This window comes from Myiozetetes cayanensis, unplaced genomic scaffold (assembly GCF_022539395.1).
Source record: "Myiozetetes cayanensis isolate MyiCay16 unplaced genomic scaffold, myiCay2020 scf2-11, whole genome shotgun sequence".
Lineage (NCBI taxonomy): Eukaryota > Metazoa > Chordata > Aves > Passeriformes > Tyrannidae > Myiozetetes > Myiozetetes cayanensis.
In genome coordinates, this window is record NW_026087411.1 from 83,569,783 (window position 1) to 83,588,135 (window position 18,353).

General features: G+C 38.8%; 1 protein-coding gene across 5 annotated transcripts in view; it reads right to left on the minus strand.

The window, feature by feature from the left end:
- The window catches only part of SENP6 (SUMO specific peptidase 6), a 71,788-nt gene extending 58,938 nt beyond the window's left edge, over positions 1–12,850 (minus strand). The window contains exon 1 of one of the 5 annotated variants that reach the window (XM_050314720.1): positions 12,669–12,850. In XM_050314720.1, coding sequence (XP_050170677.1) covers positions 12,669–12,711 — 43 coding nt within the window. In that variant the 5' untranslated portion in view covers positions 12,712–12,850. Of the gene's footprint in view, positions 1–2,192; positions 2,218–2,934; positions 3,120–12,668 lie in introns of those variants that run through there. The other 4 variants (XM_050314723.1, XM_050314721.1, XM_050314719.1 and 1 more) reach the window with 4 other exon arrangements.
- Positions 12,851–18,353: the final 5,503 nt, after the last annotated feature.

Consider the following 18,353-nt stretch of genomic DNA (forward strand, 5'->3'; position numbering starts at 1 on the left):
AAGTAAATTAAAAAGAATGCTTCTAAGCTTTCTAATCTGTTGCTCATTTAGAGTCATCAGATATATTGTTAAGAGGATAGAAGTACTCATAAAACCCTGACACAGAAATATTTTTTGGTTTACTTTCCCCATTGCTTCATTATTCTTCCAGACAGGCTTCTATGCAAAATAGCTTCTTATCTTCCAGCTTTGATACCATCAACTCTAGTACACAACCACAGTGAGGTTGCATTTTCACATTCTGAAGCTGCACTACATGAACAGTTTTACACATCCCTCTCACTTCCTAAGAGCTGGGGCTTCTTGCTCCTGTCCTGCACCCTGCGACATGCGAGCACTGACAGCAAACCTGGGGAAGGAAACTAATTCAAGCAAAAACCCCTTGAGCAGCGGAGGAGGGGAAAAGGCTTTTTTCAACCTTCTCAGCTCCTTCCTCTGTTCAACCACACTAGCACAGCACAGCTGTGACAGCACAGCAGAGATAAGATCCATGCAGGATTTGTTTTAAGTACTAAGAAATTTGTAATACAAACAAATTTGCATGGAATTGTAGCCTAACCTAGATTTATAGGTATAGATTTAGAGACCTAGTGTTTAAAAGATGCTTTAACTTTCTGCTTCCTAAATTAGCTGCAGAGGCAAAACACATCAAAAGCACCTCCAATAATAGGCAGTAATCATAACTTGATAGCAAGTGAAATATTATGCGAAGCAGAGTTTAGTAGTAAAGTTCTGTGATAACCAGTGTAATGGATACTAAGTAAGGACATTCTTTCACACATGAAGGAATTTAATTTCTCAGATGGCTAACAAAAACCCCCACGCCCTTTCAAGAATGTGATGTCAAGAGAAAACCAAAGGTAAATACAGAGCATCCACTCCTGGACAAAAAGTTCACAAAGCAAAAGCATTTACAAAAGATCTGTACTTCAAAGATGGAAACCATCTGGATATTCTAATAAATGAGATTTTTTTCAGGACATACACACTGGGCTGCTTACAGTGCAGAATATCATACTGAATGACAGGACTGAAGAACACAGAACTGTGTAAGTTTCATCACCTGCCGAACTGTGTTTAACATTTTAAAAGTATTAACAAGGAGTAACAGACAAGGATAAAAGGATAGAACTTTGAAGTATGTTAAACATGTTTTTTTGTGAAGCCTTTCAGAGTTTTTCTGGTTAGGAAGCAGTGATAACCACATGATGGATTAGCATTTCTTGACCTTTTATACTGATTATCCCAGCAGAGATACAGAGGTACCACCCAAGGATGCTGCCCTTATGACAGCATCAGAAAACAATACAGAGTACTTCAAGAGGTCATCTTTATTTAAACCAGTAGCAAAAGGAACACTACAGAGAATGTGGGCATTTTCTTCTCAAGGAGACAGGGACCTAGTGACAAAGGACATGAAAAAACCTGAAGAACTTGATCCTTTTCTTTTTTCCATCACCCCAGATTTCACTGCTAAGTTCTTCTGACCTCACAATTCCCCAACTCTATCAGCAGAATGTGTGAGAATGCACCATCACCCACTGTCGAGGAAGGTATGATTAAGGAGCGCTTAAGCCAGTTGTGCATGTAGAAGTCCACAGGATCAGACAGAATATATCTGATGGTGTTGAGGGAGCTTGCTAATGTCACTGTTAGGACCCTCTACATTATCTTTAAAAGGTCATGGCACCAGAGAGGTTCCCAAAGACTGGAAGAACATCGTTGCCCTTCAAGATGGGCAACAAGGATGATCTGGTGAACTAGAGGCTAGTCTGCTAAAGATGAAACTTATTCTTTACCATGCGGGTGCTCAGGAGTAGACCAGGTTCAACTGGGAGGCAATGGAGACTGGACAAATCCCTAAGCAACCTGCTCTAGCTCAGCTTGGTTAGGACATGATGCTCCAACCAGCAGACAAATAAAACCAGTGACTGTTCATAAGTACAAAGCACCACCTAAGGAAACTGCACTACCATCACAAACACATCCAAAATGAAGTAGCTTGGTCACTTTTCTTCTTCTCCCTCTCTGAGTAAGTCTGTCTGACAACCACTCAGACTTTCCACACAAGTAAAATAATTGAAATAACATCAAAAGCAGGTTCCAACCATAAATGGGGAAAAAAAAGAAATAAACAAAAAAGTAATTTTTTAAATCTCTAACATTATGAATATAAATAATTCTTTACTTACATAAGATCATTATTGTTAGACTGGAGATATACTAAAAGTTCAGAAAGGAAGAACGAAGTTTTGTTGTTTTTGTAGGAAAGGTAAGTATAAGAGCAGTATCTTCCTATTTTATAGATAAAATTAAAGGATAAAAGATTAGTTTAGGCTAGGAACAATTTCTGAACTGCCAGTTTACTCACAAAATGTGAAGAAGTATCTAAAGCTAACAAACCGTTTCAAGGAAGATTGACAGCAGAACAGGAATTCCAGAATACAATCTCTGTGGCAAACCAGTATGTGATGTTAATCATATATGATCTCAAATTCTGAATACTGGAAGAGTTTTAGAAGATAAGCAAAACACAGCAGGAAACCTTACAGTATATTATGCATCTGATTTGCACACTCCGTTATGCACCATGGGATCCATCTTCATGTAAAACCTAAGCTTGTCAACCAGCAGAATACAGTAGCACTAAACAAACAGCAATCTATTTTTAGAAAATGCTGAAAGGCAGTTACATACAGAATAAGATTAATAACCTAGCCTAACTACCTAGAAATTAGGCAACTGACACTTTGAAAAGGTTTCCCCATTTGCTGCAATAATTGGAACATCAGGTTGAAATAAAGCATGTATCTACATACCAAAAGGAATTAGGAAAAAATATCAAGAATTTTTACTATTTAGCACTTCAGGATTTATCCTGTAAACTTTCAAAGATTATGTCAGATAGATATTATCCCCTGTATAAAAACATACAGAAATTAAAATCCAGAAAGGTTCCATGATCTCTCCAAGAACCTAACATGCAAATGCAGGACAGAAGACTCTTAGAATGGTCTGGGTTGCAAGGGAACTCAAAAGATCATCTTGTCCCAACCCTGCTGCCATGGACAGGGACACCTTCCACTGGACCAGGTTGCTCAGAGTTCCATCCAGGCTGGCCTTGAACACTTCCACAAGAAGTGTTTCTTCCATAACAAGTAACTCTAAAATGTAATTTAAGCTGCAAAAAGCAAGACATCTATTTGTATGTTATCAACTGTTCAAAATTCACATGAAATGGACAGCAAAAAGCACACATAAAGAAAATGCTCAGCAACCTCAAATAAAAAAACCTCAAAAATGTGGTCACATCAAAAAGGCACACTTCCAAAAAATTTGAGTAGAGAAAGGACAACGAAAGAGTTAGTTAAACTCTAAGTGGTTAGAAAAAAAAATCTGTATTTGCCTTTCTGTAAAGGCTGAATACCTGGGTTTTTTTCCTATTCTTAGTGACACTGAAAAGCTTTCCTACTCATATGAGAGAGCAGACAGCTGAACTGGATCTCTGATATGGCTGAAGAGTACCAGACGAGCTCCACCAATACTTCCCCACCACCACCTCCAGGATTAGTTTTCAGCCAACTTGTCATGAAGCCGGTGGAGCCGCGCTGCTGACTCAGGCACTCAGACAGCTGTGAGCACGCTGTCTCTGGGAGGGGCACCACTGTCACTCTGAGCACCACACAGTGGGGCCTGAGCCTGTCCTAAATTGATGGCACAATTCCTTGCACAGCCATACAGTGTGGCCCCACACATGGGGCCTGCTAAGAGCTAGAAAGTGACCCTGCAAATTCACGTACAGTTAAAAATCAAGTATATTATGTCTTTAAAAAAACCCAAACAAAAACACAACAAATAAACCAGTGAAATGCAACACAAATACATGCAAGAGTCTCCTGCTCACACTGTACACTATATACTTCCACTTCCTTTGCAATTAGAGATCTTTACATCATGCAGTGAAGTATGATGTATATAATAGAACTCCAGTACTGCATCAAAAGCACTGAAATCTTTCTAATGGAAGTATCAAACTTCTCCAGACCTAGCAATGAGTTTAAGGAATACTAACAACTGCTAACTAAACCACAGTATGCTAAAATTCACTGACCAGCCTTTATTTTTTAAAAAGCTAAAAAATAACTTTAACATCCCTTGAAAAAACATTTTCTCAGTAATTCCTCATAAAAGCAGTGAAGATGAAGAAATGCTATCAACTCATTTTTAATAAATAATAGATGCCAGCCTGCTAACTGCACCTAGTTATAAAACTGCTTTTCAAGAAACAGCACTCAAAACACAGCTGAAGCAAAACATCCACCTTCTTAAGAGATGATCCTGCAACCAGAGATGAGTTTCAGCCACTTCCATCCAAACATGAAGCACCTGCTTACTATGATCTATCAGTTATTTCTATCATAGGGCAGTCTTTCTTCCACCTAATGAGCAAAGCCTTTTCTAACAGTCTTTGCTAGGTGACAAAGAACTTCTTTACCAATTACAGATAATTTTTTGTGGTATTCATCAGGTAAAGCAGGTAAAGATTCAGCTACAATATCCTTGCCTTACAGCGGAACTATTAAATCTCAATTAAAGGTTTACTGCCCCACTGTGCCAGCTATATGCAATCATCATAACCTGGACCAGAGCAGTCCTGAAGTTCACTTTTAGAAGGTTAGTCCCAATTGTAAAGGATTCTTAAATTGTTTCTTTAGCAATAAGCCTTGGTAGAAATAAAGTTACAATGGACTGTAGTAAATGTTTCTGGAGGAAGTGAGCCTCAGAAATTACAAAGGCAATTGTAAATATGAAACCTAACATCTACTGCATAGTTCAAATTCTCATCTAATGGGCTCTTGAATAATCTTTCTGTTAGAGTGGCATATTAAATTCTGTCATCAGCAGGATATTCATATTTTGCTAAATGAGCCATAAAAATTGGACATGCCAAACAAATACAACATTATATCCTAAGACATTAATAAAAATACATCAGTAGAATGAATTTGAGTAAAAATGAAACAATCGTATGGCACTGGATAAAAACATGCTCACGAAAATAACAAATATTTTGCAGCTGTTTCTTACAGACATAAATTTCTAAAATTACACATTATTAATCATGTATTAAAGTATTATGTTTTACCACACCAGTAGAATATTATCAGTATTTATCATTCCTAAAACATTGTTGCGGCAAGTCTTACAATAAAAACAACCAACCAACCAACAAAATCTCACAAACAAAAACACAGGGAGACTTTGCTCCAGCTTATATGGTTTGAAAACAAACAAACAAAAACTCAGGAAAGCTTCACAGAGTTTCTGAATCATCACTGTTCTTTATTTATAATCACTCAAGATTCAGTCAAAGAAAAGATATCCCAAAGTCTTTCACTCCAAATTATTCTTTCATAGGAATTCTGGGGACACATTCATAAATGTTCCCTTGACTCATGCAACCCTTACAGCACCTGTCCGTTAACAAATAGTTTTTAAACACCTGTTGACCAAATTGGGAAGAATAACCACAGCCAGATAATTTATTCCCTCCAGTCCCCAGCCTTCACCATAAACTTGTTCTTCACAGAAGTTAATACGTTATTTAAAATAATTGCACTTCCCTGGACAGAATAAAGCTGCTGTTAAACTTTGGAAAAGATAGTTTTTGTTTAAGTTACGTATCACACCTTCACCTGACTCAACAGATCACCAGGCAGAGATGAAAGGGAGAACGTCCTACTCTTCTCACAGTCTGTATGCTCTCCCCAGTCCAAGGCATTGTCATGTCTCTACGGTTTACCCTTCAGTGAGCAAATTCAACAAAGGTTTGGTAAAGTGCCAGCCTGGCAAGACAGTACATAGCTAGTTCAATTTCTTTGGCAATCAAGTGGTAAGTCTCAAGGGTGGGGGAGAGCACAAGCAGCTTTGCTTCCAAAATGGAGTTGCACCCACTATGGAACTGACATTCATAAGCAACTGTCAAAAGAAGACACCAATTTTTACTTCATCACAGCTTAAGGTCAGCTTCACCTGAAAATATTAGGCATACTGGGCTGCTGAATACAGTGAGAGGAAGCTAAGAACACATGCTGTTTAAAAATTAAATGTGTAAGATAAAGTGTCAACAGATTTAATTCTACTAAGTGAATTAGAATAGTAATATTTTTACTAATGTTTAATTTTCTTCACCTTAGGTAACTAAGCAAGTGCAGAGTATAAAACAATTTTTTTTATAGGTAGAATATAAGAATATAGGTAGAATGCCTCTACCTTAAAAAAAATCCTCCAAATTGGAACCAAAGAGGTGCTAAGACATGCCAAGAGAAAAAAAAAATTCTCTATGTGCTCCCCTCACCCCCAATGCAAGTGCCTTTGAGAACAACCAAGTTAAAAGAACAATTACAGTTGCCCTTTTTCCGTAAAAAAACCCAGAATTTGTTCCCGGTATCTTGACAGTCTCCCCCACCACAACAGCTCCACTTTTATTTATCTTGTTTTCTCAGTCTCCTGCAGCATCTTAAGCTTTCCTGCACACTCTTCCACTCCTTTCTCTGCATCACACACAGATGAAGGCATACAATGCCCTGACTCCTGAGTGCTCCAGCTGCCCTGATCCCTGACTGCCCAGGCAGTGTAGGGTACTACCACCAGTCAGCAGCAAACTGAACCTTGCTGAGGCAACACTGGAACCTTCTCTTCAGGGGAACTAATTTTGAATTCTGTTTCATGGAAGCTGCCAAGTTTCATGAAATTTCTAGCTATTTACCTCTGAGTCCTTTACTCCTCTGTGAAACAAAACGGTTTGAGTTTTGGGAAAACAGAAGTTACACTACTGTGTTTATTACTCAAAACAAAGCACTAGCCAGGGACCAGATTTTCTACTATGACACTGAACAGGTTGCCCAGGGAGGCTGTGGATGCCCCAACCCTGAAAGTATTCAAAGCCAGGTTGGATGGGGCTTTGAGCAGCCTGTTCTAATGGAAGGTATCTCTGCCTATGGCAGGGGGATAGGAACCAGATGATCCTATCAGTGGGGAGGAGGCAAAATTATGAGAGGTGACTCAAAAAAATCCCTATTTTTATAAAGCAGTATTTAAAAGTGACAAGTTCAGTGATCAGTCTCACATTATAGGACCTGCTACAATACAAAACACCTTGATGCTCTTCAGTTATCTCAATTAATAGACAAAGGTAAAACTCTATCAAAGAGATGAAGTCTGATACTGCACCAAAATTCATTCAGTCTTCCATAAACAATAGTACTACAAGCAAAAGTTGTTGTTGAAACCATCACAATAAATAACCCATTTTGCTTTATTCTTGTACATAAAACAAGAAGCAAAAGACTAAAATATCTAAATAGGCTCATCATAAAAGTATCTATCCAAGCATGACATTTGCAAACTGCTGGTTTATGTTTGCTATCAAACCATATATTGATGTTACTACTTATGTTATTGCTATTACTTTTTTAGTCATATTTACACAAGAAGCAGCATACTTGTGTAAGTTATACTTACAAAAAGAAGAGTATAAGGATCTCTTCTATCAACATTCTCATTTTATTTCTTTTTTTTGCCACTAAAAACCGGTATAAAATCTGTACTTTTTCTGAGGAAAGACTAGTGCTTTACTACCAAATCCAAGTGCCAGAAAATAAGGCATCCCAAACAATACAGTTAGTTACTCTTACACCTTAAGTTTCTGTGTCCCACTTTGTGAAAAATTATTACAGCAGAAATTATTTATGAAAAACTGCCATATAATAATGCCTCCTAATGAAGACCAGAAAATTGCACTTTGGATGCTTTCCACTCCAAAAAGCTGAGGACAAGCCTGGACTCCTAGAATCCTGTGTCTCAAAATTAAGAAGGTGATGATGTGGAAGGGGACTGGAGCACAGCCTATTACTTTAGAATGCATTGCTAAGCATATTACAACGTATGTTATTGAGCAGTAATTGATAAATTAAGTTTATTTTTAGTATCCTTCTACATGCTTTATGAAACACCCTGTCTTCCTTAATATTTCATGCCACCTATCACCCGAGTTTGTCCAGAACATATAAAAAATACAAAAAGTAAGAAGATATTTTCAATTTGACTTTTCTGAGAAATGGTTCCCAACAAGTGGGTTTCACTCATAGAAAATAACCTGTTATTGAAGTCCATAAGAAGATTCCTTATTCTTAAGACCACTGGAAAGGACAGCTGAATAGTCTTAGGTCTAAGAAGACACATGTGCAGTGCTGCAAAGGAATTCTGAATGGATCAGAGGACTGGGAGACATAAACAAGCCAGGGAAGAGTTACAAATTTATCACTTTCAGATAGAAAATTACTCTCAAGAAAAACAGAAAAAAGGAACAGGCCATGTCTGGACACTGATGGGACTGATGCAAACGAGAGAAGAATTCAACAGGACAAAGCAGGAGTTTAGATACAGAGAAGAAGGTCCATGATACCTGAAACATCTCTTCCCCTCATTTTCAAGCTCATCGTTATCTCCACAGATCATAAACAAAGCACCAGAGACTGCTTCAAAGACAATTACAACAATTAATAATTAAATGGGACTGTTAAGAAAAAAATAAAGAGTTGTGGCAGACTGAAAATTTCAGTGTTCCACGTGAATATAAACTCTTCTCTACCCTCCTAATTTGTATTGCTCCAGCCAGATTTTTCAATATGATTAAAAACAGAAACAAAAAAAGAAGAGGAAAGGCTGACCACCACTTCAAATTGCAACTCTGTGACTCTACAGTAATACACAAAAGCAGTGTATTTCTGTACCATCCCAGAATCTCAGCCACCTCTAAGAAAATACACTAGTCTACAACCCTTGCTTTGGTGAAGACAATTCTTTACATGTGAGCTGAAAGAAGAACAAAGCAATACTCTGGAGTCCTCTGGCAGACAACTGTGAAGTTTATTCTGCTGCTGCTATTGGGTAGTCCGCATAGTTTTCTCTATTGTTATTAGGAAACCTGTAGCCAAGAAAATGGAATGAAAATTGAGCAAATTCCTGTCACAGTGTTACTGAAATCTCTCGGCAGCTCTGAAGGTAAGGACTGGCAACATTCCTTAGAAAGGAGATCCTCGAAAAGCACATTCAATACTGGTTCTCGGTGTCACTACTGTAACCACCAGAAGACTGAAATAACAAAACAGGAATGAATAATACGTTTCTCCTTTCTTTTGGAAAAAATACTTTAAAGTTTACCTATTATCTATGGCATAGAGAAACTTTAAATTTCATGCTGGAGAAGCAAAATTACGATTTCCTTGCAAGTCAGTAATAGTGAAAGAGGCAGAAAACAGGAGTTCCCATAATTTTTCTCCAGGGGTAATGATCAACAGTATTCCCTCTCCTTTCCCACATGTTTAACATGCCTCCTCTAAATCCAAGGGGATTTGCCTATCATGCTCTATATTTTAGGTGTGATTATCAATTAAAGAACACAGGAATTGCTGCAGATGGAAATATCAAATCACTAAACTTGTATTCCTCCACATCAGGAAAGAATTCCCATGTAACAGGACTACTTTGTTAGTGTGATTTTCTGCATATTTGGCCCATAACTTTGAAACATTATTGTAGAAACGTAAATTCAGCACAGTCTTACTAATTCCATTTGCAAACTACATTAAATAATAAAAATAAGGTACTTTCCATACTTATAAATTCTAACAGTCCTCACACTTCAAGAAGAGTAATCATGCATGTCCTGTATATCAGTGTATATGTGATATGTATCAACTATTAGCAGTGCTCCAGAATGATAATGAACACAGCTTTATAAAGAGTCCAATATTATAGTTCTGGGGTCTTTTTCACATTTTTCACATTTCATATTCACTGTTAAACAGTGCATACAATACAGCATAAAAAATGACGACACATTAGATACGCAGAACTGGACAAAAAACATGCACTAGTATGAATCACTGTGCTCAGGAACAGCATTACCAGAAAGGCAACAGATAAATCATTCAAGGAACAACCTTCCAGAAAGAACATTTTGTTTTCACTGGAGAATAAAATAATAAAAATATTAAAGGAAGCACTTTTAGAGTAGAATGATTGATGTATTTCTTCATAGTAACATCTGTTACACTAAATGAGTGAAAAGCAGTATCTTACTGGACATGTGGAATCAAAATCAAAATTCTGAACAGCTATCATACTGAAAAGCAATTTATTTAATTTAACTGTATGTTTGGCCTGACTGATAGCCAACATAAGTATGGCAGCACTAGAAATGTCTGTGTACATGTACGTATACACATGCCTGCACATATACACACATATAAAGGTACGTATTTAGCCTGCACAGTTTCCATTAGACTGAGTTCAACTGGTGATAGATCTAACATCCATTTGGCCTATTCTTCATCCATTTTACACACTTTAGGCAAGGATGGACAGAGAAGTCCACCCTCTCCTCTTTGCCAGCCTCTAAGAAAACACTTCCAAAAACATCAAGTAAATACTTTTTGGTTATTGCTTACACAGACTTCAAGAGAGTTGATGAAGTATACACACTCAGACTAGTTATGGATACAACTTTAGGCTCATGTATTAATCATCATCCTGCAATAAAAGTTGCTGTATTTCCAACTCTATACACTTTCATCCCTGTTTTTGTCCCCGTTATACTTGTTCCACAAGTCTGGCACTCTCATGCTTGTCTAGCTTTTGGATAACGGTGGTTCTAATGTCATTAGGTTGATCCAATATGCTGGTATACATTTCAAGATTGCAGATTGCCAAAAAACTCATGTGTGTGTGTGTATATATATAGCTAGAGATATAGGTATCTATTTATAGATGCTCTATGCCTTTAATATTTGCTATAAAGTAAACATCTGAAAGCCTTTTCCCTTTGCTTCAAACCAGTACAAAGTTTACCATCTCTTACTAGATCTGCTCCAGTATTATCACCCCATTTGGACTTGGACCACCCTCAGGAATTTTCTGTCACCACCATCCACATTAGATTTTCTTCACACATGGGTGCACTCTCTTAGGGTTTCTATCACATCATCAGTCCTGAAATGAACACGTCAAAATGAACAACATGCCCCCAAATAATGGGGAAACACAAAAACAGCTGATTAACTCAGTTTACCCATCACGGAACACTGAAGCTTCAAATGGAGATGCTATCCAGTTAGTCCTGCTGTTGGAAAGAGAACTCATAAGCAAAAAAAATGTGGGTGTTGCATATGAAATCTGTCTTTTCTTGACTACTTGCTGGTTGGACTAGTGGCCAAGGTGCACTTAGACAGTGACTAGTCATCACCTTGACACTTTCAGCTGCCTGCACAAACCTCACTATATTCTCTGCAGAGTTCAGGAAAAAAAAGAGAGTGACAGCATTTCACCACCAAACCCTTTACAGGTATAAATAAGGGACAGAACGTTCTATGACAGCTGTTATTAACCAGAAAGAGTTATTAAACAGAAAGAGTTTCTGAACATCAGAACTTCAGATTAATTATTTAAAATAACAAGCAGTATTTTGTTCACACAATACATCTATTCCAGAACATGTAGTAATGAAAAACCAAAACCCAACATCCTGCAGCAAGAGGAAACCTGCAAGAGGTATGTTCTGTGTAATACAGGTACTGCAAAATCTCCAAAGCTAAACTTATCCCTCTACTTGAAAAACTCTACTTATGAGTAGTTCATTTCTTTAACATATATTTTTCTTTGTTATCATCATGGTAATTTGGCAGAATTTAGCAGACTATTGGCCTATACCATCAGGAGATGTGATTATAGAATTTTGCAAGACTACAACATTGTAGCAGATTTTTGGATGTATCAGTGAAACTGTAAAAGCTCAACAGTTAAAAATACTCGAATTTCAGGAGAGTTTTTACATTATAATTAAGGGCTTTACAGTGACAAAAAAAAATCTCAAAACAGAAATAACAATCCACAATAACATCACTAATTTTGTACGTATAACAGAAAAAAAATATTAGGGCTTTACAAACGCTAAAGGTTTCTTTCAAGTGCAGATAATAAGGTTCATCATCACCTTCGTATCACAAATGTAAGCATGACCCCTCCCAAAATTAACCTCAGTCGCAAACCTCTCAAGAAGCCTTTCAGAAGCAGACTCATTTTATGGTGGGGCGAAAGAGTGCGGGCTAGGCCGGGGCCTGGGAGCGGACCGGAGTGAGGGAGAAGCAGCCCTGGCCTCCCCTCCGAGCCCAGCGCTAACCCTGCCCGGCGCCCCCCGAGCCCACCGCTCCCAGAGCCACCACTGCTTCCTCCCCGCTGCTCCGAGCCGGGCTGCTCCCGGCGCTGCCCCTACAAAGGGAACGCGCACAGCACTCCCAACGCCTCGCAACAGTAAAAGAAAGAAGGAAAGAAAGAAAGAAAAAAGAGAAGAAGCAAATCGCCCTCACTAAGCCCTCCCTCGATAGCAGGTCTCTTTACACCAGACCTAACCACGGCACCCACCCTTCCCCCACCACGAAGCCACCTCTCATTGTCGTCGCCCCCAGAGGGGACCCATTACCCCCCTCCGTATGCACACACACGCCCGCCTCCCCCATTCCCCAGTCGGTGCCATGCCCCTTTGCTGGTCGCCAGAAGGGAAGCGTAGCCCGCGGGCCACATTCCCCCCGTCACAGCCCTGCACGCACCTTCCAGAAAGGAGCTGTCTCTGCAGCCGCCGCCACCGGCCATCTTCCCGCTGCCGCGCCGCGCTCCCTCACTCCATCGCCCAGCGCGGCGGCGGGGCCCGGCCCTTCCCCCGGCCTGCCCGCCCCCACTGCGGAAGGCTGGCTGACCCGCAGCGGCGGCAATGCCGCCGAGGCCCGGCCCTCTCCCGCTCCCCGGGCCGCGCTGCCTTCCGGCCCCCGCGCAGGAGGAAGCGGCGGCGGCGGTAGCGCGCCCGCTCCTCCCTCAGCGCCCGCCGCCGGCACTCCCCGGGCGGCTGCAGCCGGGCCCGGCACAGCGGCCGCCGATGGCGCCCGGCGGGGCCGATGGGCCTGGCCGGGACTCCGCCGCAGGCGCCTCCGAGAACGCGGGGAGGACGAGGGGACGGTGCGCGCAGCGCTGCCGCCCCTCTCCTCCATGAACGGCGCTTCCCTGGCCGGCCCCGCGGCTCTCCCGGCCCGGCAGCTGCCGGCTCTCCCGGCCCCCGGACGGTAAAATGGCCGCAGCAGCGCTGCGCCCTGCAGTACCTCGGGCTCTCCCGCTCCCTCCTCGACCAGCCTGGAGGCAGCAGCTTTCGGGAGGCGAGGAGGTGGATCGGATGAAATGAATGGAGTTTGAGGAGTGCAGGAGTCCATTGCGCAGCGCTGGGGCCCGCTGGCCTCTCACCTCGCTCCCGCTCCGGCAAAGGGTCTTGCCGAGCTTCAAAGATTCCTTCCTATCAATCATAAAAATCTTCTGAGACCTGATCAAGGCATATTTAAATCCAAAACTTGAATTTTGCAAAATGTGCTAAAGTGAAATTGCAAGTCATGGCACCATATACATTTGATTTGTAAAACTTCTTTTCTAGCATGTAAGGTTTTACGTTTTGAAAAGCTGTCCCATGAAGCCTAAGCAGCAAAACCATGCATACTTTAAAAACTCCAAGGTAAATTATGTCAGTCTAGAGTTACGGAAAACCAGATGCTCCTCTCTGAGACAAGTTCTTTCATCTGGGATTCCAGAGACTGTAGAATTGGGAAATTTTTATCTCTAATTTAAAGTACCTAGTTCCTAACACGACTCATCCCTGACAAGTGAGTTTCCAGAAATGCTTGAACTGAAGAGTTTGTAGACTAAAGCCCTAAATTAGATAAGTTGAAGGACCCAGTGCATATGAAAATTAAAAACTAGAGAGAGAAAAAAATTGTTTTCCTTCTAAATTGATTATTTTTGTTCCTGAGTTTTCTGTGTTGACATCAACCATATCCATAAGCCAGTGTGAGAGTACTCCGTTTTTACACAATAGAGGCAAAAAGAAGCAGAGAAGAGCAGAGCTGGCCTGGAAGACTGCTCCCCAAGTGCTACGTCACACCACCACAGCTAACAAACAATTAGAAAGAATCCCAGTGCTGGCAAACCTACAAATCTCAATCTTCAAAATCTCCTTAGGAAAAAAATACTTTTTCTGAAAGAGAGATCACAAAATATTGTTTCATTAGGAACGGGATTAACAGGAAACAATTAGGAAAAATCGGTGCAAGCTAATTGTACAGAAACCAGAAAACCTCATATACTCAATAGAAACCTAATATCAAAAGAGAACCAAAACAAAGACAGAAATGAGAATAAAAGGAATTTTAGAATCTAATTTTCAAAAAATAACCTATTGTATCTCAGAAAAGTGTTGTCTAGACAGAAGGTTTGCTGTGGAGGTTACAGCATTAATCCACAAAAAATTCCTATTGACAGTTGAGACCAGACTGATTTAAGTCTACCCAATTCTACAAAACTTTTAAAAAACTGAGGATTGTGAGTTATGATTATGAATTGTTTGTATAAATGTTTGATACACAGTAGTGTGGGTTTTGTTGATTAAAGCATCAGATACAGCTTCAGAGTCTTATTTTTAATGAACCGATGCACAGTATAGATTAAAATACCTTTAAAAGTAGAAAGGACAAGGGAATGTTACCAATATTCTAGATATGTGGTTGATTTTAGGCTTTTTGATTGATAATTTAACATTTTTATGTAAAAGAGCTGCCCCAAAATTACATCTTATTGTTCTGCTCTTTTTCCTTTATTTCAAAGCTCTTTAAGGATGCAAAAGGATAACATGTAGTCAAAACTCTTACTAATTTATTTTTCATTAAGTTTTTTATACTATTCTTCTTCTCTGCCTTAGAGTGGTTTGTTTTTCCATGTGAGAAGTATTTGTGAGGGAAGGAATGCAATATTGAGAGCACTCAAGACTTGGAAAATCTTTTTAACATCCTTTTAACTTTGCTTGGAACCAGAGGATTTTCATCATGTATGAGAATTGACTGAGGGATCAATGAGAAAGAGAGAACTAGTATTCCCCTTCCTGCCGGGGGAAATAATACAGAATTATATACAGAAACTGAGTTTTCTTCCTTGTTTTGAAGCAAAAATTTAATTGCATTCACAGAATAAGAGCCCAGGGATGAAATGCATGAGATCGTTACCCTGTCCTTGGAGGTGTTTGAAGACAGGTTTGGTGGGGTACTGAACAGCTTGGCCTAGTGGATGGTGTCCCTGCCCACATCAGGGGGTTGGAAATGGATGATCTTTCCAGCCCAGACCATTCTACGATTGCTTCCTGGCCTTTAGCAGCCTCTAGAAGTTGCCACATCCCACTGTGGGCAGTTGACAGCTGGAGGCCACAGTCCAAGGTCCTGCATTTACAAACCCTTGCACGTGCCCAGCTCCCTTCACACGTAGAGTGGGAAGCTGCTTACTTTATTAGGCAACGATGAAGAATTTTTGTTTCACCTTAGAAATCTGTTCTTTCCCTCTCTTCCCACAATGAAAAAGTTGTTATTAATGTGGCTTAGATGATTCAGTACTGCAACTATTGAAAAAAATGTCTTTTCTTTCTTTGTATTTCTGATTCTTTTGAGTGACTCGTTTCCTCTATGTTTTTTTAAGGTTAGCCAACAAAATGGGGGTGGCTGCTCCCCAGAAACGGTAGTTCCTAACGTAATGAATAAAATTGAATTGGGATTGCAGTTTTGCAGCTTCTGTTGTGGTACTGTACATTACCTAATTTTCTTTACTGGTACATAAATTGCATATAGATGTTTAAGGGAATTTATAGGCACCTTGAAATTTTTTTTTTTTTTGTTATTTACAATCCATGAACCCATTTCATAGACTATAAATCAATGTTTTTTAACAGTCTCACCTTTCAGAAATTAATGGTTATGGACTGAATAATTTTCACTTGTTTTCCACTGTTCTTCTTTGTTTTAATTTCCTTGAATACATTGATGATGCACCTTCTGTGTTCTTGGTTTTTAAAAAATAACCATTTTCTTGTTGTCCTCAGGGCCTGATGCCTGGGGTTTTTTCCCCTTTCTATTTTTAAAGCAAAATCAGTTTTATTCATTGTCTTGCAATGTCTTTTTGTTTCTATTAAAGCTAGTGTTTTCATTTTAGGAGATTCCTACCATGTCCTGTATAGCTGACATACAACAGTTAACTCTTCAGGAATGTTCCCAAAGGGAAGAATGCCATTCATCTATGTGCTAGGACTTCTAATGATTATGTCAGAATGTAGAAACGGTTTTAAATTTTGTTATCAAAGGATGTCAAGTAGGTACTAAATGACTAAGGACTGCTAAAGATCATTGAAACTTTGTCTAAAATGTTTTCTGAATTCCTTCCTTGAAGGAGACCTGTTTTTCAAATCTGATCAGTTTACCTCAAAACACAGCCCTGTTAATAAACAAATACCTATTAGGTTTTCTGCTACTGTTACAAACATTTTGAAATTTAAAATCCCATTATTCATTGCATTGGCTGTTGTTTATCCATTGCATTTGGTCATTACTTCATTAGACCCATTCTAAGAGAAACTGTTTTGCTTTAAATCTCCAAGTTCTCTTGGTGGACAGTGAGATTAAACAACTGTGTTGGGCTAAAAAACCATAATGACTCATTAAGCATCAAAGTGAGATATATAGGTATAAAAGAGTGGTTGAGGGATATGCCAACACTGTTTGCCACAACACAGCATTAGATACTACTTTTGGAAGTAAAAATTCCGTTTTGCAAGGTTGGGCTACATTTGGCAGGCTGTTTTTCCTAGAAGAAAAAACCTACAGAAGAAAAAACCTTCTGCACAGTCCAGAAGCATTACATCAGTTACCTCACCTAAATGGAAGAAAAATTGTGACCGTGAAAAATAAAAAGTAAAACTTTTTAAATGAGAATAATTTCAAATGTATGCATGGAATCATACTATAGAAGAAATGGTCAGTTATAAATCAAATATAAAAATTCTATCTGAAAAATTTGGGATAATCTTATATATTTTGATTATTTCTTAGTAATGTATATTGGGTAAATGTACATTAAATCTCTGAGGCAAATGTTGGTCTTTAACACAAAACAAAACTGTTGGTAGTTTTTTAAGTGTTAAAAGGGGAGCATGTAAAAGGCCCAAGACAAAACATCAGATCTGAGATGTATAGAATATTCTTTCCAGTGTATATTCAGAATGTTTATATAGAAGGTATAGAAAGCACATTTTCACTCATTTTATAATATATTTTTAAGTTTCCTGAAGCAACTCTGTTGTTAATGTGAAATAAACTTTTACATGTTTTCAGTGTTCTTATGGTGGTGATATAAGGGAAATATGTTTTTGCATACAGACTGATGAAATACATTTATTGATTGTGTTCCAAGATTTGAGATTAGCCAACAGGGTAAATTTTTTCTTTGTCTTTCAGTGTAACTCTTTCATCATTTTGCTGATAAGAGCAGGAGTTCTATCTGATTTAAAGGAGGAAATATAGAAAATGTTTCATTTGTTAACATAAATAGTATACCATAACCACAATAGTCTTTCATCTGCTAACAAAAAGAATATTATAAATACATCTACAGCACAAAATGTTAAAATCAAAGAATGTGTAATCAGGAAAATAAAATAATAGAAATTTTTACAGCAATAAAAATTAAAGCATAGCAAGAATTCAGGCTGTTACTTAAGGCATGTCGGGCATCCAAAACCATCCAGCATACAAAACATACCTTGCATTTATGCACAGGGCCAAATCCTGGCTCTAATCTCTTGGTTTCCAAATCAATGGGAAATATGCCTTATGTCAGCTTCCAGAGTTTGTTTAAACACATTTAATAGATACTGAAACTTCTTTTGTATGTAGTTATACAGAAGTCACTCTCATAATCTCACATGGAAAGAAATATGGCTTCTTAATTGCCACCTAACAGAACTTGCAGATGTTTGTGGTTTTTTTATGGTGGTCTCACCCTTCAGAAATGGAAGCTCTTTTGTAGCTGAAATCCTTAGATATCCTTTGTCAATAATCATTAGCCTTAAGAAGTTTATATTAGTAGAGATGGCTAATTTAAACAAATTCTTGTAATAAACAGAAAATATCTAATTGAAATTGTTTCAGCAGGCTCATGCCTCTTAGAGGGGATCACCTTTTCTCTGCCTGTCTGTTTCATTAGATGCCAATTTGTCTAAATCTTCAAGAATACTTACTTTTCAGAGCAATTTGAAGGTGATCTTTTAGCAAATGTTGTTACGTGTTTCAAGTGGGAAACTTCTGAATCATGTTTCTAAAAATAAACTATATCAAGGGTTCATAAAACAACAAGTATTAACCTGTACACACACAAGCAAAAATACA